The sequence below is a fragment of the Crinia signifera genome, chromosome 9 (assembly GCF_055691185.1).
Source record: "Crinia signifera chromosome 9, ASM5569118v1, whole genome shotgun sequence".
Lineage (NCBI taxonomy): Eukaryota > Metazoa > Chordata > Amphibia > Anura > Myobatrachidae > Crinia > Crinia signifera.
Window position 1 is genome coordinate 32,473,552 of NC_139225.1, and position 24,093 is coordinate 32,497,644.

At 47.9% G+C, this 24,093-nt stretch overlaps 1 protein-coding gene across 2 annotated transcripts in view; it reads right to left on the bottom strand.

Moving 5' to 3' along the window:
- KYAT1 (kynurenine aminotransferase 1) overlaps positions 1 to 24,093 on the bottom strand; it is a 41,571-nt gene that overhangs the window by 5,289 nt on the left and 12,189 nt on the right. For both annotated transcript variants that reach the window (XM_083158724.1, XM_083158723.1), the window contains 8 exons: positions 22,138 to 22,224; positions 21,899 to 22,027; positions 8,269 to 8,389; positions 6,187 to 6,263; positions 5,475 to 5,564; positions 3,197 to 3,383; positions 2,561 to 2,637; positions 482 to 568 (listed from right to left, as the gene is read on the bottom strand). In XM_083158724.1, coding sequence (XP_083014850.1) covers positions 482 to 568; positions 2,561 to 2,637; positions 3,197 to 3,383; positions 5,475 to 5,564; positions 6,187 to 6,263; positions 8,269 to 8,389; positions 21,899 to 22,027; positions 22,138 to 22,224 — 855 coding nt within the window. The remainder of the gene's footprint in view (positions 1 to 481; positions 569 to 2,560; positions 2,638 to 3,196; positions 3,384 to 5,474; positions 5,565 to 6,186; positions 6,264 to 8,268; positions 8,390 to 21,898; positions 22,028 to 22,137; positions 22,225 to 24,093) is intronic.

Sequence of the window (24,093 nt, forward strand, 5' to 3'; positions counted from 1 at the left end):
AACTGTCATTATTCAAACACAGGTGATTGGCTGGTGCAACTTTATTACCACATTATCACTTTACCAGGCTTAATACATCTGTCCCTTTACCAGTGGTCGGGGAACCCGGGTGAATTACCTCGAATGTGGTAAAAATGAAATTCCTGGGGGTAATGGATGGTCCCGTGCGTGTGGCCAGTTCCGGCATCCCCTCACCGCGGCATCTCACACGAATGGTGGAGGGATTATTATACAAGTTATTTAAGGTAAGCCACTGCATTGTTTACTCGTTCTCTCACCTTGACAAAGGGTCAAGTGTGGCCCCGAAACGATGGTCCTTGGAGACATGTTTCTGTACATTTTGCACAAGTATATAAACAATATAAAAAACAAATATGAATGCTGCCAATCAAGGGGGTAATGTCAGCATATCTAAATATATCTTGGGGTTAAAGGTATAAAACTTCTGAGCCCTGCTTTAAATGGTCCCATACACATTTACCTTTACAAAGCAAAACCTGATGTATTTCCCAAACATCTTCTGGTGTGGAACGCTGTAAAATGCTGAAATGGGTATAGCCGCTAATTGCTGAAAAAGTAAGAAAAATGCAACCAGTTAGTTAGCCCTTATTATAATACAACCGCCTTGAAGTCTAATTCCCAAAGTCATTGCGGAGCTAGAATAACAGCATTCAGCACGAAACTCGTCATCGGTTTTCCACGCCGCCCACTTAAGTGACTGGGATGCAGCAGGGGTTCTGGTGGCTGCAAGGTGGGTGGGGACTGGGGGTGTGGTGGCTGCTAAGGGGCAGGATCCAGGAGACTAGTGTACTTTCCAAGGAGCTGGGAGGGCCAACCTTTTTCCTAGTAGTATGACCATATTTCAGTTTCACACTGTAAATACCAAGAACATACTACACACATCAGGATATACATGTATGATGAATGCTGAAACACTTATAAAACATTGAAATAAAAAATGTGTTGCAGAGATTATACATCGATTTCCTATTGAGCTGGGATGTACCCTTTGGTGTCATGAAGTAAGTTCAGCTGTAGAGGCGGTCACTGCCAGAAGGAATTCCTCTCCCTTTAAAGCGGCAATCACATGGTATAAAAGTAATATATAAATCATTGTGGAAGGAAGGCTATAAGCAGCAGTTTGGTGAACACCATTTTCCCTTGGTTTGTGTTTCAGCATCAATTATTGATTTATAATTCTACAGAGTTACCACAGAATCATGCATTTGCCACAGCAACCACAGTCACATTGGCCCTTATTCTGGTTGGTGCGGATATATCCGCGTGCGTTTGGCCCGCCGATGTTTTGTGTCTGCGCATGTGCAGAGGCGTCTCTGCGCATGTGCGAGCGGGGCGTACGGCCAAATCCCACATGATATGTGAACACTCCGAACAGGGGGTGGAGAGGGGCGTGAAGGGCTATTTGGGCTCATTACCATATGCATACGCCCCGCGTTTCATGGGCGTTCCCATGAAAACGCTGGGCGTACGTATGGTAATGCAGTCGTGACGCACGTGTAGGGGGCGGACATATGACATCGCCGGATGTCAGCTGCCCGCCCAGATCCCTGCTTTTGCACGGGGAAATGTCCGTGTGGTCTGAGGTTGCGTGAGCTGGTGGAGCACTCGGTCCTGCATTCGATGGTCTGCGACCATCGAATGATGGGGGAGGTTCCCTTAGATGTAGGAGGCGTATTCCGTGTAAAATACACGTGCGGTCCGTTCGGCCAGCTTCTTACCGCATACGGACGGAGTTGGCGATCTGTATGGAAGGCGGGGTTTCGCACGCACGGTCCTGGCCGCATATTCGGATCCGGCCGCACCGATCAGAATAAGGGCCATTATGTAACTAGCAGAGGGATTTGGGAACAAAACTCTGAGCTCTATTGGCATGTGACCTACTCTATCCCCCACTTATGACATCACATAACATGTGGAGAGGTTGGGGTCGTTTCCAATGTTGCATTTGCATTCAGCATTTTACGCAACTGGTAACTGCGGGTGTAGCTGCACAAAGCAGCTAAAACCCATCTTATGTTGCCGTCTAGAAGTCTTTTGGGCATCTAATCGGAAGAACAATTGAACAGATCTGACAGATGCCCATTTCTATAGAAGGCAAGCAGGGAGGCACGCATGCCACTTTTGACTCCCTTTGAACATGTATGTGTGACTGGCAGATATACTTCTATGAAAAGGGAGATTTTAAAAAAGGAGACTAATAATTGTAGGGCAACTAAAGAAAAATACATATTTCAATCATTATTGTAAATAAAACCATTTAATTTGTGTACGTGGAGCATAGTTAGCAATTTCACTATACAAATTAAGATATTCTAGTGTTCATTCTAGAACCCTGCATCTTCCAAAACCCATGCAGTTCCTCTTCCCTGCCTGGGGTGTCGCTCTCTGCTGTGGTGCTTCTAGCTCAGTGTGGTCTGTATTTTACCACTGATATGCAGACCACACCTGTGCTAGAAGCACAGCAGTAAGCAGCAATACCAGGCAGGGAAGAGGATCTATGCAGTGTAACATATCACCCAGCAGGCCCCTGAGTCCTTACTTTATTTTTCATCATCCACTTTACAAAGTAGTTATCATAAGGAACAGTGTCGTCAGCTGGAGGTGGGACCTCAGTTTCTGCACAGGAAAATAATTTCAGTTAGATAACACGCGCCAATCATTTAATTCAGCTTGGTTCGCTAAGCAGCGGTCTAACGCAGCCAGACAAACGAACGTCCCCCCCCAGCAAATATATACAGCAGCACGCAAATGGATTTTCATGGTTTTTCTGGGCGCAGCCACCGTTTTTGTGGGCGTGCCCAGGAAACGTTGGGCGTCCCCTTTCGCCAGCCCCCTGTCCACCCACTGCCGCCCCCCCTATCTGTGTGAACGCCTTGGCCCTGCACATGGGTATAATTGCCCATACACATAGCTGCACCATCAGTCCCCGAAGCGAATACGCTGGGGACCGATCCAATGTGAATCACCCCCTCAATCCGCTCTATTGAATGACAGAGTGCTAAGTGTACCATGTTTCCTATATACGGTAATCATTACAGGTCAGTGTGAAGAGTACAAATGTTTGCTTGGCAATTCTCACACCTATTTTGATACATTGTACGTAGTTAAATAAGCTGCAGTAATAGAACAAAAAAGTCTCCTGTGATTGGATAATGTGGTGCACAAGCAGACTTACTGAAGGAAGAGATGTCAGCGATCATAAAGTAAGACCCTTGGCAAATAACAGGTTTCATCCCCACTTCTGTGAGGCAGCGGTACAGCCGGTCCCGCTTCTTCTGCAGCTCGTCCCGCAGCTGTACAAAGTAGGAATCCGGCTTTCCGAGCCTCTCCAGCTCCTTCTGGAATCCATGAGCCACAGCCTCCTACAGAGCAAACAGGGGGAGAACCCCTACACTGTGGTGAACGATAGAGCAAGTCTAATCCCCCCTTTAGAATGGGCACATTGGCTTAACGTCTCCAAGGTTTCCATTTTCCCTTACAGTAATCTGTGGGTCGTTTATTTGCCAACCGCACGTGACCTTCTAGCTCTAGTTTATCCTATTATAGTCCATTCCAGTGGTGGCAGTGGTGCTCCCTACCGCTGGAATTCTCTCCCTATCAGACGTTCCACCTCCCTACAAAACTTCAAACATGTTCTAAAGAGCCACTTCTTCATCCAACCCAGCCATCTCTCATCCTAGCCCTCACACATTGGGCCCGATTCAGACCTGATTGCCCAGCAGCAAATTCGCAGTGGTCAGTGTTCAGCTAAGCCGCCGTCCCGCTAGAGTAAAATCCCGCCTTGCGAATTCAGGTGATCGCTGTGTGAATGGTTGTGTACGGCTACTCATCCATTCACAGCCCTGCGAATATCTCCAACACCCATCGTAACAGGCTCGCCAGCTAATGGGCACCAGTCATCGCAGGCTCAGGGGATATGGTCACTAGGTCTACAACAACTAGCTCGACAAGCATTAGGTCGACACCAAGTCGACATGCATGAAGGTGGACATAACTAAAGGTCAACATGGGGTTAGGTCGACAGGGTCATTAGGTCGACATGGGAAAGGTCGACAGTCAAAAGGTCAACATGTGCCGACATATTTCATGCCTTCTATCCACTGTGTCGACATTCGGGACAAAAAAAGGTGAATAAACCCATGTTGACTTTTTGACTGTTGACCTTCCCCATGTCAAACTAATGGCCCTGTTGACCTTCAGTCATGTCGACCTAGTGGTGTCTATCCAATGATACATACCCAGGCTCAGAGTAGCGAGAGACTTACTCAGCGGTGCGATGGAAAAAGGCATATAATAAGGCCTGGAGCGGACGTCACACACCCTCCCCTAATCAGGCAAGCCTCACGTTTTCCCAGACACTCCCAGCGTTTTCCTAGGCACGCCTGCATTATTCTTACCACCCCCGCTAACAGCCGGTTACCACCCCTACACGCCTACTTCCTGTCAATCACCTTGCGAACTGCATGCGTATAGAAATAGTTACAGGAATTAATTGCAGGACGGCCTCGCGCATACGTATTATGGGCCATACACATGCACAGTGTATCGATAATGATCCGTCTTGCAAATTCGCAGCTGTGCGATCACGTCTAAATTACCACCATTGTTCCAGACTCACCCATCTGTATCACCCATCTGTCCCTCTCCTTTAGAATGTAAGCTCTCACGAGCAGGGCCCTCTCCCCATACAGCATATGAGATTACTTCTTACAGATGTGCCCACATACATCTATTCTCCATGTGATACAAGTCGTATTATGCAGAACACATGATCTCACTTTGACTCAGTAGCACCTGGTGTCTTTTTTTGCGACTTTTTCAGGGGCCAATAGGCTGATTACAATTATATGCGACATGCCATTCAATGTGTGACTGCTGCTGCATCTACATATAAAATGGAACGTTACAACATTTTCCAGTCAAACACTGTAATGTAGCATTTCCTATGCAGATACGGCCACAGTCACACACAGAATATAGGTATGCTGCATATTATTTTCATCAGCAAAAGATGTTTGTGTGTGCCTTTTGCTAGCTTCTCCCGGATACTGGTATTATACTGTAAGTACAAATAAAACAACATGACACATTCCTGATGTATGATAACTGTGTAAAGCCTGCATGTCCAAACTATGGCACTCCAGCTGTTGCAAAACTACACATCCTAGCATGCCTTGCCATAGTTTTAGCATTCTCTAATAGCAAAACTGTGGCAAGGCATGTTTCACAACAGCTGGAGGGTCATAGTTTGGACATACCTGGTGTAAAGAATTTACCAGCAACATTTAGGGCAGGTAGTGGTTTGCAAGAGCTAAGACGTTACCCCCCCCCCCCCCCCCAATGCACCGTCCCAATGTATAGATACTACTGTACAATAATTCTACTTCTGTCCTATTTATAACATGAAGGTACTCTTATCTGCAGAGTCACCTCCTGCCTGGTTATTGTCCTACCTGAGCGCCAGTTGCACAGTGATATACAGTATTCTGATGGACAGTCCTGAGGTGTTTGAGAAGATGATCCGGACCCAAGGCCCAGCCAACCTGTAACAAAGAATATGCCTTGACTTCTTAATCAGTTACCTTACATGGAGTTGAACCACTTCGGTGGTATGTCTGGAAATTTCTTGGGCTGAGCTGCTCTGCTTGTGTGGGCTTGCCCGAGACATTTCTGGGCATGCCACTGATTGATAGGTGTGCGCCAGTTGGGCCTCCAGCTGTGCACCACCACTAGGGGAATGCCCCCCCAGTCGCTCCCCCCCCCCAGGTTGTCACCTCCAGGATCCGGCCAGTGCCGACTCCCCCATCCCGCCAATCGTATGCTTGGGCTCAGTGCTGCTGCCGCCGCTATTCGCTGCGGTGAGCAGGCGGCAGGCCCCGCTCTGCAAAGTTTGTGGTGGCTCGGAGGGGGGGAAATCAGGAGTTTGGGCACCCAAATCCCCCCGAGCCGCCCCAAACCTCCCTGGGGAAACCCGGTGATCCACACTGGATGGCGGTAAGAACAGGTGGGGAGGGGTAGGCGACAGGGGAGGAGCTGCCCCTAAGTTCTGTGGTGTTTATTTCTGGGGCAGTACAAACCTGTCCTGATATGTTGTCCTGCCCCAGAAAAACCCACCACCAATTAAGGGGCTAATGTCGACTCATCAAATGCTATCAGATACTTCACCTTCCATCCAGTAGCACTGAAAGTCTTCCCCGCACTTCCAATTGTGATTGTACGGTCCCACATCCCCGGGAGACCAGCTGGCAGGAAATAAGGGGAAACAGAGCAAAGTCATTATATGGCAGTCTGTATAGTAGAAGGTATATGGTGCACAGTGGAGCCTATGAAACATTTTCCAATTATACATGGTAAGGGTTGGATTGGCCCATTGGGGTACAAGGGAAATCCCCAGTGGGTCCCACTGCCCGAGGGCCACCTATTCTAATGTCAAGTTTCAGACAGTGCACTCGAATGATACTTTGTGATTCTATTACAGGGTCAACTACCTGGTGGAGCCGAAACATGGAGGAACAAGTCAAGCATTGTGGAACCATGTGGTCTAGAATTGTTGGCCAATCCTCTGCAGTGGCTGACCACACGCCTAGTGGGCTATTTATCCTGGTGGAAAAAGGTCCCCTGGCGGCCATTCATGCGCCAGTTCGACACTGTACACAATTCAGACCTGTTAGTTACGGCTGAAATCGTCCCAGTCCCCGATGAGCGATCTGTGAGCTTCACACTCGCTGGGCCGTACACTCCGGGAAGGGAGGGGCAGGCAGGGGGTGGGCTCCCTGCCTGCCCCTTGGTCGATGCCTGCTAGGTGCACGTGGCTGATGTCACACGAAGTCAGCGCCTGCCCCGAATTTGCCCATCTCCGGCTAAACTAAACGTCAGTCTTGACTTACTTTTATCATGGAACGGAAGAGAAATCATTTGATGGAGTGACCATCGAATGATTTCTCTTCTGTTCGGCTGCATGCGAGTGAACATGTACGCGAACACATCCACATCCTGTTCTAGTGAGTATACGCAGCCTAGTGTACAGGTCTGAATCAGGCCCTTAGGGTGATATTCAGTTACCTCTTCTCTACCCATCACCTGCTGTGGTAGCCAAGGAGGTGCCTAAAGTACTATTTTTGGTACTTGTGTACTAGCACGACGCCCACGATATTTGGTCGCACTACATATAATCGCATCGCATGCCATACACCCAATGCACTGCGATGCGATTTAAAATTGTATAAGCCCCCTATACGATGTTTAATTGTATAAGCACCCTAATAGGGGCTTACAATGTTAAATGCACCCCCATGCCACCCCCATTATGAACGTGAACCCAAAGCGTGGCGAGCGCAGCGAGGGGACGCGTATTACTTTACATGTATTCCGCGTCCGCTCGCCACGCTTCGGGTTCACATTCATAGTGGGGGTGCATTTAACATTGTAAGCCCCCATTAGGGTGCTTATACAATTTAAAACCGCATACCATTGTATATGCGATACAATTCGATGGTATAAAATTTTAAATTGTATAACATCGGCTGCCATCGCATCGCATACCATCGCATGCCTTATGGTCTGCGATGCGATGGGCGCCGTGCTACTATACAAGTACCCTATTTTTGTCTGTATTATATCCGAAGGACGCATGGTCACACCTCCTACAATTATTCCACGCCCACTGAAAAGTACCTAGGCCCAGCCAGGCTCACTGCTGCCCTGGTCGTGCCCATTACTTTGGGCGCAACAAGCGTGATAGCAAAAATTTATGGTAGATGGGAGATTAGGGGCGAACAACAACTTAACATCGCCCTTATTGTTTGAACGTTTAAAAACAATATACAGAGAAACATGGGCCTTTATTCTATAAAAGACAGTAAGAAAAACCCTTCCAAAACCATTAAACTATCTGCATTGAAGATCTGTATTACATTTCAAGCAAATACTTCTACCATCACGATCAAGCAGAACATGTGGAGGGGGCAATGACAGTAAAACAATCAACCTATCATAACCAGATTAAGGGTGGGAGAAAGCGGCTTTACTTCCTGTGGTCGAACAAAGGAAAGTGGGAGGGGTCCAAAACTGCATATTATAGTTTTCAAAGCTCTATAAGGTGGTTAGTCATTGGTGGATTTTTTTTAAATAAGAGCAATGGAATACTCTCTGTATTGTAATCACAAATCGGCAAGTAGTGCCTGTTCCCATAGCAAAAGTGCCACCAGCTGACCTGGTTTTGTGACAGATCCACTTCCATTTACTCACCAATGCGTACATGCTTGGCCCCGTCGTATACCAGCCATTCATACACTTCGTCAGAGATGCATAGTATATTATATTTGACACAGATGTAAGCAATTTCCTCCAGCTCCTCCCTACTGAAAACCTGCACAAACCAAGAAAACTCGCTGTAAGGGATGCATAGTACAGAAAATGAGATTTATGTCTTACTTTTTAAATCTCTTTCTTCGATGATGTCAGGGGCCACAGGGCTAACGCTGGGCAGTGGAGTGGGAGTATTTATGATCCAGCCATGATGTTCCAGGACTGTCGACACTGTGGTCAGATGGAGAACTTCTGCCAATTGTGCCAGGATAAACAGGTCGTACACATACGTTTAACACAGGTACTACAACTGCATTGCCTATGTTGACCACTTGGAGGCAACCTATACATTGTCAACTCTATACCAGTGTTTCCCAAACTGTGTGCTGTGAAGAGGTGGCTCCCCCTCGGCCGCTGGTCCCCACCACAACTGGTACATGCTAGCACTGGTCGCGGGACTGGCACATGCGCAGTATCGTCCTCAGCAACGCACATGCGCATATCCCCAGATTCTATGGGCTGCTTTGGCAGAAGTCCATAAGCGCTAAATCATGGCCCCAGCGCCTGTACATTGCAGATGACAGGCACTCGGAGTGGCGCATGCGCAGTATTTGCCTCGGTATTGCACATGCTCATACCCCAGATTTTATGGGCTGCAGCTGAAGCAGCCTACAGAGACACCCCGGAGGGAGGGAACAACTCCCAATGGACTGCCTTGGGTGACTGGCAGGTCAGGCTTCCAATAGGAAGTCACTGCCAGTCACAGTGAAGCCAGTGCAGGGGGGAGGCTGCAGCCCTTGCATCCCATAGGTAAAAACCATCACTGATGGGGTGCTGCTGAGCACTTGCAAGGGTGCCCTGGGTTGGTCATTCAGGACAAATTCAAATTATGTATGGTCAATGTTATAGGAAAAACCAGCGCTTGCGGCTTCCAATCATAAAATATGTGGACAAACAGAAGCGAATCCTGTCCCTCACCACAGAACTGACCCGAAGGATGACATATAAACACAATGTATTTATTTATTTTATTAATAGTTTCTTACACAGCATAGCAGGTTCTGTTGTGCTTTACAATTAGAAATAGGGATAAAACATACTGGGTAGGGTGACGAATCCCAGGATCTGCAGGATCCCGGAATTTGGCCCCAAAATGGTTGGGATTTCAATCCCGGGATTGGAGTTTCCAATCCCGGGATTAGACAACGCATTTGCGCAGTTTAATGGCAGGCAGCGTCTGAGCACTCGCTTCAACGCTGCCCGGCTTCTCCCATCCTCGTCTATGCGGCTCAGCGCAACGTGACCTGGTCAGAGGTCAAGCTGTGCAAGCCGCACAGCCGCTCTGCCTCTGTCAGCCTCCAGCCGCACCGCCCACCTGTATTGTTGTCACAGGCCGGCTCCCAGCCACCCGCCTGGCTAAGCATCACATACCCGCCCGTCTCCCGGGAGCAACCCTACCCGGCTCCCGGCCACACCCCCTACTGGCAAGGTAAATATGCGGGGCAGCCGGGACATTTTTAAAACTTTCTGATACTCTAGGATGCCATGATTTGAAAAAAAAAGTGCTATAAATCGCCTGTAGCACGGTGGTTGGATTTAATGCCCACTCATTTCCCCAACAAGTATTTGGTGAGCAGGGAATGGGATGGGTCATCCCAGACTGCGTTATCAGAGAAATGGTGATGACATTAAATCCTACAGGATGTATATTTAGAAGTATAGAGAGGGAGAATCCCCCCCCCATAGAACTCTTTAGCTCTTATGGGGCCGGAGTTGAAAGTAAAGCAAATAAAAACGAGCAACACTGTAATACCATGTTACACTGAGACGGGTACAAATACATTGATTATTTTTGCATGCATTAGGGGGTCAAAGGTGCAGGTGGAGAGATCCGGTCGGTTGGTCGACAGTCGTTAGGTCGGCACCACTCGGTCGACATGGGACAAGGTGGACAGGTGTTAAGGTCGACACAAACATTAGGTCGACATGCTCTATGTCAACATTCAAAAGGTTGACATGCGGCTTTTCACTGTTTCTTGTGCTGACATGAGCCGACAGGCGATATTTCATGCCCTGCCATCCACTAGGGCGTAGTGGGAGAATAAAATAGTGTGCCGAGCGCAGCGAGGTACAGTGTCCGATGCATGGCGAACACAGCGAGCCATGCGAGGGGACTTGGTGCACTTAATCCTGTGTCCATGTCGACTGTGTCGACATTCGGGGTCAAAAAACAGTGTAAAACCCCATGTTGACCTTTTGACTGTCAACCTAGACCATGTCGACCTAATGCTTGTGTCGACCTTAACACCTGTCCACCTTGTCCCATGTCCACCTTGCAGTATGTCGACCTAATGACTGTCGACCATCTTTAGGTCGACCCAATGATCCCATTCCCAGGTGGAGGATGGAGAGGACTACTCTGTCCGTCCCCTCTTTCTACCTGCTGCATCATGTCCTAACCAACCCTGCCACCCTCACTTCTTGCCTTAAGGCCTCCTTGCCTGCACCTCATGTCACCTGTCTGTCTCTACTTCCCTTTAGAGTGTAAGCTCTCACAGAACTCTTCTTGCATTTCAATTACGGCTCTCTTACTCACCTACCATTTATACCCGCATCTCTTAATACTCGCTTCCCTACATCTCCGCTGTATTGTATACTAAAAATTGGGCTGCTACTTGTGCTCTGTTGTAGTTCTAGAACATGTCTCTGGGCTGTGCTGTGTGGACTATGATCAACTGACAGCTTCTCATTATTGTTATATTTCAGCTACCAAATTGAATATTTTTAAAATAAATTGCAGGATGTAAAGCAAATGGTGGCAGATGCAGGTATAGATACAGGTATATATATTGAGGCAGGAATGGAGCGATATCACCCCGGACACCATGAATCTAAATGCCACGTGGAACATGAAGGGGAGCGTTACCACCACGCGCCATTATAAAGAACACCATCACAGAGAAGACGAGGCTGAGCAACACATGAAACGGGGCAAAAAGACTCAGCTGGCGAAGAAAGAAAAGAAGACTGTGATTTGTCAGCTAATAAAGAAGCATATCCAAAAGCAAAGCTTCATAAATGCAGCACCCAAGAAACCAGTGACAAAAAAACACCTAAAATCATCAAAAAATTCAGGCGTTAAAAAAACAATAGGCCATAAGAACAATCAGCCCCTTTGTAATATCTTGGGGTCTGTGCCATTGCCGTGTACACCCGTCTGCCACCCCACTAACATCTGCTGTCTGCCCTGATCCGCCGCCATCTTGAAGATCTACCGCTGGTTTCTATCCGATTCTTGCTGCTGCTGACGCCGCTTCCTAGAGCTGGGATTCGTGGGACTGATCACCTGCTGTGGTCCATCACAGCAAGCTGGTACCATAGCCTGGCTCCTGCGGCTGCTTCTGATGCTGAGACTTCTCCTTGCCTGTGATGACATCTGCTCAGACTGAACGGGTGTGGTATAGGGTTCCGACAGTCGGGATCCCGGCAGTCATAAGCCCGACGTCAGGATCCCAACTGCCCAGTCTCAGACAGCATGGTGAGCGCAACACAGCCCCTTGCGGGCTCGCTGCGCTCGCCACACTGCGGGCATGGTGGCTCGCTGCGCTCGCCACCTATTCTATTCTCTCTCTATGGGGGTCGTGGACCCCCATGAGGGAAAATAGCGGGTTGCCGTCAGGCACCTGTCTGTCGGCGTTTTGACAGTCGGGATCCCGACGGTTTACTGGCGACACCTAAAAAAACACACGACACTGGGCAGCCACCCCAAGGGTGTGCTGGAAGAGCTGCTCAGCTGATAATTATTCTTAAATGATGACAGTGACATCCAACTCATTGGTAACTTATTAACTTGTAGATTTAAACCCAGGTTATGCCGGGTACTTCAGTTGGTCAACAAATCAGCCTAATACACACTTGGATTCTGTTTTGGGGCACTCGTGTATAAGTGCAGAAAGGACTGTAAATATAAAACATATGCTTTATATCACCTTATAAAATATCAGGGAATAAAGACTGTATAAATGAGAAGTCTGCTCCAATACAACATAACACACGCTATAAAATTTGGCAATTAATCCCAAAGGTGAAATAATATTACTTCTCAAATAAGGGCAAATATAGAGACAATATCAGCTATATATACAAAGCCAGCCCTAGGCATAGGCAAGCTAGGCAAATGCCTAGGGCATTCAAGCCTGCCTAGGGCCAGTGAATTGACAGAGCCTGCAGCAGTTAGTATAAATGATTGTACTTACAAGTCTAGTGACTCATGTACAACACCCTAACTCTGGGGTCACAATTATTGTGCGCTGTGCACAGGGTCATGGAGAGGAGTGGCTTTAGCAAGCCAGAACCACCCCTTTCTTCTTTTCTTTTTCCACTGCCCATCGCTGCTACAAATATACCCCGCACCGTCTTTGTCTGAGCACCAAGCCCCGCCCCTTCATCACCTCAGCCAGTCCTCACTATAATGAGCTGCCACTATCAGCTTCCCTTCTCTGTCACTGGCCAGAGGACTAAGCCCCACCCCCTTCTTTCACTCAGCCACTCTCCGCTTCCCTTCTACCCTGCTATTTCCATGTCAGATGACCAAGGTCCGCCCCCTTCTTCCCCTCAGCCAGTCCCTGCTTCTCTTCTATCCTGCACTTTTACATGTCAGAGGAGCAAGCCACACCCCCCTTGCTTTCCCTTATGCTGCCCATCCAGTACCCTCGGCCTCTTTCCCTTACCCTGTGAGGTACTTGTCTATTTGCAGGGCGCCCAATTAGCCTACGTTCACTAGCGTACTGAAATCGTATCGCATGTCCTGTTTTAGTGCCGTGCGATGCGATCTCAGTAGTTAATATGGTACTTGTATATTGGTGGCCGTTACGCAATTAGCGTAACGGTGCTGTCAGAATTAATGTAGGCAACGTAAATTGCGTAGTCAGTCAGAAGTAGTGTTCCCGCTCCCTGTCAGATTCAGTCTGATGTAAATTACAGACAGGAATGGCTGCATCACTGAGAGCTGCAGGAGAAGTGACAAAAATGGCTGCAGAACCTGTCTCCACTATGTTCACCTTGCTGAAGACAGAGGAGGAGGCTGTTCTCTTCTTTCAGCAGCACAATTTGCTGCCGATCACACAAGCATGCCACAAACACGGACCATGCGATGCAATTTTACTACGCAGAATAGCCCACTAAGAAAATTGCGCAGTGGGCGCCGCGATAATACACAAGTACCCCCTGTGATGTGCTGGCCGGAGGACCAAGACCGCCTCTTCTCTGCCCAACTCTTTCCTGCGTCCCTGCCTCCTCCTCCCACTCTACCATGTCCCAGTGTCACCCTTAGAAGCTATGTTGGACAGAGAGAACACTACATCATTGTAAGGACATGGATGTGTTATTTTGGGTAATGTAGTGCAATGCAGTCATGTAGTGCGTCATGTAGAGTGTATATAGTGTAGCAATGTAGTGGGGAGTATAGGATGTGTATAGTTTAGCCATGTAGCGTGGAGTATAGTGTGTATTTAGTGTAGTGATGTAGTGTGGCATATAGGGCTTATGTAGAACAAGGATGTATTGCAGCTTGTAGGGGTTATGTAATACAGGGATGTAGTGCGGCATATACGGGGGATTTAGTATAGTGATGTACTATGTCATATAGTGGTACAGTATAAGTGGGATACTGTGTAGTGACCTAGTGTTAGCGTTTAGATGAGATGTAGCATAGTGATGTACTGTGACATGTAAAAAGTAATGTAGTGTTGCAGCCACCTCCCGCCGCCCCGCACTAGTGAAACCCAGCCCATGTGCACTGCTGCTAATGAATTAACAGGGGAAAATCCATTCGTAATAATGGAAAATCCTGTTCGTAGGTTCCGAGTAAGTCTAGACTTATTCAGCACTGCTCTGGCTGTCAAGAGGAGGGTGTTGATGAGGTCAGCGGCCCTCACTCCCAACGGCTGGGGAATGCCTACATTTTTTGGGGCACTCCCTGCAGTCAGCCAGCGATGCGCGCGCTCACCTGATAACCGTCAGGGCTACTGCGTGGTGCAATGTGAATAATGGACACTACTGTGTGGTGTAATGTGAAATGGTACTATTATATGGCCACGGCCCTTCCCCATGAAGCAAACACTGACCCTATTTTGAGTATGGGGGGGAATCACTATTCCATTTTCTGGCACTGAGCACCAACATAAAAACAAAATGGCAAATCAGCCCGCCATTGCCCCCAGTGTGTACCCAGCTTATATGCACAGAAAGGTCACAATCAGGTGTTACCCACCGACTCCAGAACATTTTATTTTAAACACATATACCCTCATTCAAAAATGTAATAATTTAACAGTAGTTATTTGAAAAATAAATAAGAAAGCTATAAGCCTCCCATTGGCTAAAATAACAATACATACGATTAGCTTCATGTATTCAAATAGAGACATAACTTTGGCAGAAATCGGTCAGCTATTTCTTTACTACCGTATGTCATAACAAAAAGCATTGGCTGGTAAAGAAAGGGCGTCCAAAACTGCGCAGAACCCAACAGCGCACAACTAATGACAATAAATGCACTGTAGCGGGATACCACCCAAGGCGCCTATATATTCAGAACTAGGGTACTTAACCCCCCTTCCAAACCTGACCTCCCATCCCATGAGGGGTATGTGGTCATTAGATCGACAGTTTCCAGGTCAACAAGCGTTAGGTCAACCACTAATGGTCAACAGGCCACAAATCAACACATGAAAAAAACGTTGACATGCTTAAAGTCAACAGGTCCAAAAGGTCGACAGTCAAAAATTTACATGATTTTTTCTGAAAGCCAACTTGTTCATACTTTACCCAACCAATGGGCATAGGGGAAGAATAAAATATGCCAACACCAAAAACTCATGCCAACCTTTTTCATGTTGATCTTTAGAATGTTGACCTTTTCCATGTGTGGACCATGCCTGTCAACCATTAGTGTTCGACCTAATGAGTGTTGCCCTAATCTTGTTGACCCCAAGGCCCATACCCCTGTGAGGGAGGTCTAATATTCAGCTGTTCTCTCCTGCCCCAACATAGCCAACAATATCGAAGCAACTGAGATCCAAGCAACAAGGAACGGGAGAAAGCTTCACCAACCATAGAGGCCCGGGCCTACGAAACACCTAACCTTACCCTACCATAGCAATGGCACCAGGGCATTGCGGTTTAAGCCACTACATGCAGATTGTGCCTTCAGTTCTCCAGAAGATGCCTCACTTCACAGGAAGTCACCACAGGACATATTAGTCATTGTCAAACTCATAAGTCGCCTGATTGTTGAGTAAGCGGCTATCTGGTGTTTTTTTTTTTGTCTGGCCAAATGCTTCTTCACGTGTGTACAAAAAGCCAACCATGGGTGAAATGTAATAGGATGAGAGATTCGGTAAGTGAGAGATTTGGTAAGAAATCTCCAGGTTTTTTTAAAGCGGCAATCATTTACACTGCAAAACCAGTTTGATGTTGAATTGTAAATGGTTGCTGCTTTAAAAAAACTGGAGATTTCTTACCAAATCTCTCACTTTCTGAATCTCTCATCCTATTACATTTCGCCCCACAAGTACTGCACATGGGCTGCAGGAAATCCAGCACAAAGTTGGAAGTGTTCAGTCGCTCCTATAAACGATAAATAAAATCTTCTAAAGATGCCACATCCTCATGATGCTATTGTGTTGTTGGGGCGATATTTGCTGTAGAATAATAAAGTATCTGCTTACAAGGTCGTACGAACAGAACATCCGCATCGCTGGTAAGTCCAACAACGGCATAGGCGAATCTAGAATTATGGTAATGGGTGGTCCCAGATCTAGATGCAATAGAAGGGGGACCTTTGCGCGGCGTAGCCGCGCGGCAAAAAGGGGGCGTGGTCTCATGGGAAGGAGGCGTGGCATCACAAAAAGGGGTGTGGTATTACACGTTAGACCATATACAGTAATGCCCATTACACATTTTAGCAAACTCCGTAATACCCATTAGACATAAAGCCACACGCCGTAATGCCAATTACACATAAGGCCACACACCATAATGCCCATTACACATTGTGCCACACATCATGATGCCCATTACATACTATATAACAAACCGTAATGCCCATTACATATTTGCCACATAAGTGCTGCTTACCTTCGTGCTCATTGCTAGGGGGTTCTTGCTTGATGGCACCATAGTACCCATTACACATGATGCCGCACACCATAGTACCCATTACACATGATGCCGCACACCATAGTACCCATTACACATGATGCCGCACACCATAGTACCCATTACACATGATGCTGCACACATAATGACCCTTACACATGATGCTGCATACATAATGACCCTTACACATGATGCTGCACACCGTAATGCCCCTTACACATTAAGCCACACATTATGCGTAATGCCCCCACATACCGCCACTTGTAGCGTCCCTTAAGCAATGCCCCCAAAAGTGCCACTTACTGTAAATTTTTATATGAGCCTTTGCTGCTGCTGCAGGGAGAGATGGAGAGCGGTGCAGCTGCTTCTATGGGGAGAGGAGCAGAGCGCAGTGCAGAGCACGCTCCCACTCCCCTCCTGGTGCCCCCTCTAGCGGAGTGGACATTTGAAATATTGTGCGCGCTGTTGTTGTGCGTGACGTCGGGGGAGCACGCTGGGCCACATGATTAAGGGCGGCTAAATTCAGAGCACTGCAGGTCATGGCTGTTTGAAATAATACCCCTTTCATAACAGAAAATGCAGGGATTTACCCGGGAATATGGTCCCAGGATCATGCAGGGACATTCCCAGGCTGACCCCTTATACACCAGACTAGTCCCTGCAGTTTCTGGTGTGAGGGGGAGAGACAACCACTCCCCTCTCCCTACCCCCTTTTAACCAACCAGCTATATCTTCGGAACCAACTGACCCATTTACATGAGACCAGTATCATATTGAAGAACTTTTGAGTTGGCTTCGAATGATTTGGTCCCGTGAAACTGGGCTGTTTGGTTCTAGAGAAATCTGCCCTCAAAGAACATAAACAGTCATGAAATTACGTTTAAGAAATAAAAAAATCGGTTTAACCTCAAGGTCCCTGGAACCAATTAACCCATATAGATCCAGCCTGGTATCATATTGAAGGCCCAGCGATTTGGGTTAGACCGAGATCAACCTCGAGCTTCAGTGATGCCAAAGGGGGAACTGGCAGCCGTTGAACTGGGTGGGGGTCGGAATTAGCGGGTCCAATGTTCAGGGGCGGATCCAGGATAAAATGACAGGGGGGGCACCATGATAAAAAAGGGTTTGGGTGGGGGAGGGGCAGTGTTAGTGGTGCCAGTGTACATGCTAAGAGAGCGGCAGGAGAGGGTGGGAATGGAATTAAAAATAGGCCCTGGCATTTAAAGTACGCAGGCCCACCATGGCAATAAAAGTGAAGGATGTAGTTGTGCGCGCGCCAAAGGCGCGCTCCAGAAAAGGATGTGTGGCCACTCAACAGGGGGCATGTCAACACCATATACAACTTCTACACATTATGCAACAAAATACTAGACCCCATTATACTTGCCCCTTACACATGATGCTAAATGGAATGAGCCAACATTCAAATAATGCCACATGGATTGAGCCAAAATTTACATAATAACACACACGGATTGAGCCAAAATTCACATAATGCCAAATGGATTGTGTCAAAATTCACATAATGCCACACGGAATGAGCCAAATGCATAAAATGCCATACAGATTGAGCCAAAATTCCCATAATGCCACATGGATTGAGCCAAAATTCACATAATGCCACACGGATTGAGACAAAATTCACATAATGCCACATGGATTGAGCCAGAATTCACATAATGCCACACAGATTAAGCCGAAATTCACAATACACTTCATAAACAGGGACATTGTCCACCAAAGGCTCGCTTTAAACATTTACACCATAATGTCCATTACACGTTAAGTTACACGCCATTATGTCCATTATGTGTCATGCCAAAAACCATAATGCCTATTAAAAATTATGCTACATAAGTGCTGCTTCTCTACATGTTTATTGCCAAGGGTTCCATGCTCATTGCCAGAGGTTCCATGCTTGTTGCCATGTGGGATTACATGCTCATTGCCAAGGGAGAATACATGCTCGTGGTGAATGGGGGACAGCCACCGCCAGGCAGAAGTGATAGCAACTGACAGTGTCAGAGCCTGGCTGTATTCAGAGCACTGCAGGTCCCGGCTATTTCAAATAATACCCCTTTCACACCAGAAAATGCATTCCCAGGTTGGCCCCTTTTACACCAGCCTAGTCCCTGCATTTTCTGGTGTGAGATGGAGAGAAAACCACCCCTCCCCCCTTTAACCAGTTATCTCATTTAACCGGCTATATCTTCGGAACCAACTGACCCATTTACATGAGACAAGTATTATATTGAAGAACTTTTGAGTGGGCTTTGAATGATTTTGGTCCAGTGAAACTGGAACGTTTGGTTCCAGAGTAATCTGCCCTCAAAGAACATGAACAGCCATGAAATTACATTTCAAAAATAAAAAAACGGTTTACACGCAATATCTCTGGAACCGATTGACCGATTTGGACCAGCCTGGTATCATATTGAAGGCCCAGCGATTTGGAATAGAATGAATCAACCACAAGCTTCTGTGATGCCAGGGCGGGAACTGGCAGCCGTCGGAACCAGGTGGGGGTCGCAGTGGCAAACGCAGGATTTTCAGAAGGGGGTTTCCAGAGGGGCGGAGCAAAGCACGGAGATGGACACTTAGGTGACCCAGTATATGCCAGGTCAGTTAAAGTATTATAGATAGACCAAATGTATATAAATAATATATATATATATATATATATACATACATACATACATACACACACATATATATACATACACACATATACATACAGGGGCGTCAACAGCAGTGTAGACCCCTGGGCATAGCAATGTATTGGGGCACCTACCGATCCTCCTGCGGTAGGGGTGGGGGAAGCTTCGATGTCCCACGGGTGGTAGGGGGTATTATATCAACTGCTCAGTATGTAGGGCCTGGATCAGTAATTTCCACTAATTACCCCTTTACTGCACAGATGGTGGGAGATGGAGTGGGAGAAGGGGGCATTGGGATGAATGAAGGGGCCCTGATACATAACTTCCAGGGTGGTAGAGGGTGTTTAATATGCAGAGGAAGGGTGTATAGTGGAGTGGGCTTATTATTCATAATTTTCTGATGGGAGGACAGCTTGTTTGACTGCAGATATCTCCAGTTCCCAGAAATAGGACTAGGGGATCAGAGTTCAGGAGGCAGAGCAATCTGCCAACAAGTATATAAAACTACATATCAGGTGTGTGGAGCTGGAGCAGTAACCAGCTGCTGGAAGGCTGATATCTCTGGTTCTGGGAACAGTACAGACAAGCTGCTAGTGTCCATCAAAGGGGGAGAGTCCCAGCTTTTGGAATATATACTCACAAAAACTCTAAGTCAGACAGAACCTGAAATATCTGACTGGGAAGAGCAATTAACAGGCTTGGATCGGGGCCACTGCTTTGAAGTCAGATATCTCCGGTTCCCAAGGGCCAATTTTTAAAATTCTTGTATTCATGGAAAGAGGGGACCCTCAGCTTTCAGCCTAGGGCCCTTAGACTCCTGGGGGTTTCTGGGTACTCAGAAACCCCCCCTGCGTTCGCTACTGGGTCGGAATTGACGGGTCCCATATTATCCTATGGGGAAAAAACGTTACAGGTTTGCCAGGCGATATCTCAGGTTCCCGGGGGGCTAGAGACACAGGGCTGGGCTCGTTGGAAAGCCCTGGTCCTCAGCTACAAAATAAATTACAGGGGGGGCACATGCCCAGGTGCCCCCCCCTGAATCCGCCACTGCCAATGTTATTCTATAGGGAAAACGTTCCAGCTTTGCCTGGCCGTATCTCCGGTTCCCAGGGGGCTAGAGACACGGGGCTGGGCTCGTTGGAAAGCCCCGTCCCTCAGCTACAGAATGGGCTAATGGGTGGTCCTGTGCACCCCCGGACCACCCCCTAGATTCGCCTATGAACAACGGATATCCTGGCATCTGTATAATAAGGACATCTGAGTACCAACTACTCCCATGGTGTTCCTCGAGGTCAAAAGGCAGGAGCATTTTAAGAGAGGAGGAGGCAGGGCCGGTGCAAGGCACCGGAGCGCCCCAGGCGAGTGGGGGTGGGGGCGCCCCGGTGCCGGGGGGAGGAAGGGGGGGGGTGGTACCTGTTGAAAAAACTTGCGTCCCTGCAGTGCTGCTGGACCGGTCAGGGGTGTCCGTGCCGCAGAGGTACCTGCGGCGCCGTCATGTGTATAAAGCTGGCTGCGGCTGGCGGGGTCCCTGTAGTGAATAGAAAATAACTAGCGCTTCCCGCGCTGCCGCGCGCATAGCGCTAGTTATTTTCTATTCACTACAGGGACCCCGCCGGCCGCAGCCAGCTTTATACACATGACGGCGCCGCAGGTACCCCTGCGGCACGGACACCCCTGACCGGTCCAGCAGCACTGCAGGGACGCCGGGGCGCAAGTTTTTTCCACAGTTCGCTGGGGGTGAGGGGCGAACTGCCGCCCTCCAGGTGCCGGCGCCCTAGGCAAATGCCTAGAGCTGCCTAGTGGTGGCGCCGGCCCTGGGAGGAGGATGAGTGCAGCCTTCTCTGTTGGGGCACCCTCCTCTCTGCCAGCACAGTGCTGTAGGAATCTGAGCACTAGATGGCATTCCGATCAGGGTTAAAAGAAGGGTTTTACCCAGGTCGGCCCCGGGTTGCTGGGCAGTGTGAAAGGGTAACCTGGGTTAAGCGACCCGGCTCCCGTTCACACTATAGGGAAGAGGCAGCGTCAGCTCCAAGCTCTGCCTCCTCCCCCACACCCCAATTATGCGCCGCCGCTCCGCCATGCCCCCCAATGACGTCAGTGACTCAGTTTATTGCCGGGTCGCTAAGGAGAGCATCTCATCCCAAATGCTCTGTCGCTCCCGGTATGGACCTGTGTCCAAATCCCGTGTGCAACCCGGCATTTGTGATGTAAAAGGGGTATTAACTGGTCACATTCACTGCAACATCACAACTGGGATCAGGCAATAATCTGAGTAAAATTGCATGGTGGCACCATAATGCCCCATATGAAAGAGGAAACACCTTTTAGACCTTGCCCGCTACTGTCTTATGCCTGTAGTTACTTTGCGGCAGGCATGTCCAAACTTTGACCCTCCAGCTGTTGTTAAACTACACATCCCAGCATGCCTTGCCATAGTTTTAGCATTCCTTAATATCAAAACTGTGGCAAGGCATGATGGGACTTGTAGTTTCCCAACAGCTGGAGGGCTATAGTTTGGACATGCCTGCTTTACTGCAATGATAACCAGGTGCTGTAAAGTCATCTAGAGCCAAGCAGAACGATACTCATTGGCAATCAGATGAACACACTGCTCCCTAGGCACCTCTCAGCCGCAGTGTATAAGTTAATTGCCAAAACCCAACTATAATCCTTGCTACAGAACACAACATTAGGTCAGTTGTATAGAACGTCACATTCAAATACATATGTTTTTAATTTAAAAAATCACTCACTTTTCCCAGAGGATTATTCGGGGTGTTCAGCACCAGAACTTTAGTGCGCTTCGTGATCTTTGCTTCCAATTCATCTGGGTCCAGCCACCAGTTCCCGCTACTTGGTGGCGTTTCTCCATCTGTGAGCTTCTTCTCGCCGGTAGGAAGAGAAAACCTTAAATTAACATCTCATAAAGCATTTTAAAAGGAAAACACACTAGCCAAATATACAGTATGTATAGGAACAGAAAGCCACTTACAGGTCTCAGAGGTATAGAAACGCATCGTCCACCGGCCATTTTCGTCATTGGCTCATAACAGTCAAAGAATGGCTCAATGAGAATGACCTTCTCAGTGTGAAGAAAAAGAAAATGATCTGATTAAACTATGTACAGCTGGATTTAGGCATAATAAGCTATAGAACATTTTTCACTTTATTCTGTTATTTATCCAATGACGTTACTTCTTACTATTAGGACACGATAACACTGTGGCAGGGCATGCTGGTATGTGTAGTTCCAGAACAGCTGGAGGACCGCACGTTGAAAACCCCTGATCTATAGATGTGTCCACCTATATCTCAGCAAACAGCCCCTCTTGGTACATAAGAAACTTCTGGTGACGTGGGTCTTTTTTTTTTTGGCAAAATGATTATTAATCACAACCAGGGCCGGATTTCCCACTAGACACGTGCCTATGAGTGGCACCTGCCGGGGGCGGCATGGCATCCCCCCTTCTCGCGGGGGTCCATGAAACGCGGGAGGGGCGCAGGGGAGTCTGTGAATCACGGGAGGGGGGATAGTGGGGGTCCATGAAACATGGGAGGGGCAGGGGGGGGTGTGATCTGCAAATCGCGGGCGGGTCCACGAATCGCGCGGCTTGGGGCACAATGTTGTGCCTATGGGCGGCCTGTTAACTAAATCCGTCCCTGATCTCAACACCATGCAATTCACACTCTGCCCCGTTCCCAACTTGTCGGAAAGTGTTCAAATGACAAAGAAGGTCCTGGCTTACGTTTCATAACAAACATAGGAACAATCGTTATATGGGGAGTAACCATTGAATTGCGGGCACCTGTGAGCGGTGTGTAAGTGTGCACATCCACTGGCAGCGTATCGCGGGGATTCGGGTGTTCAGTGGGGCGGAGCAAATATACGCAGCCTAGCAAGCCGGTCTGAATCCGGCAGCACTTTATATACAATAGGAGTCTATGGGGTAAATTTACTTAGATGGGAATTCTATTGAAGACGTTGCCCATAGCAACCAATCAGATTTATCTATTATCTCCTAGATAGAAGATGCTAAATAAATGATTGGTTGCTATGAGCAACATCCCATTGAACTCCCATCTTAGTAAATTGACTCCTATGAATCTGTACACTTAGTCCCGCATTCAATGCAGCTGGTGAGGGGGGTTAAACGATGGGGATCGCCGAAAACATTCGACCCTCGCCGTTTAACTCCCACGCCGACCGCTCACCCTATTTTACGTTCTGGGGGAATCCTCACTTTCCGAGGACAGTGAGGATTCCCCAAACAGCGAGGCTCGTGGCTAAGGCAGGGAGACCGCTGCATTAAGCCACGAGCCTCGTAGTTTTAGCGGCCATGCACGCCATTTCCCCCTCGCTCCAAAAACCTAGCGACGGGAAAGCGGCGTGTGCAGGGGGTTAGTTGAATACTGATCCTGCGAGCTGTGACAGCGAGCAGCCAGCACTGCTCGCTGTCACAGCGAGGAAAAAGCATTGTATATACCCCAAAGTGCCACTTTTTTTCAATACAAGTTCTGTTCTGCTCTGTATACACACACACACATATCAAATTACTCAGCACAGTCTCCTCCCACTTCCTGGTTGCTCACTCATGCCAGGCATATTGCGCTACGTGGCGTATTGAGGCCACATGTAGGAGGACACATCTGTACAGTGTGTGATACAAGTGTTGTCAGTGCTATCTTTGTATAGCGTTGTATGGGAGCTGGAATACCTGCAGCATCATAAGCGCTGACTTCTACTAATGATTGACTTATTTTTTACCAGATTCACAGAATACTGAATGTCATATTATTCTTTAAAAAGATAATGCGCCTCTGTGGTTACAGCCACTTCAGACCTGAGCATGTTACACATCATAATGCAGCTTATAAGGCATAACTGTCATCTACTGTTCCCAAAATGGATGTCTCCAATGTACTGTCAACAGGTGTAGTTTAAATATTA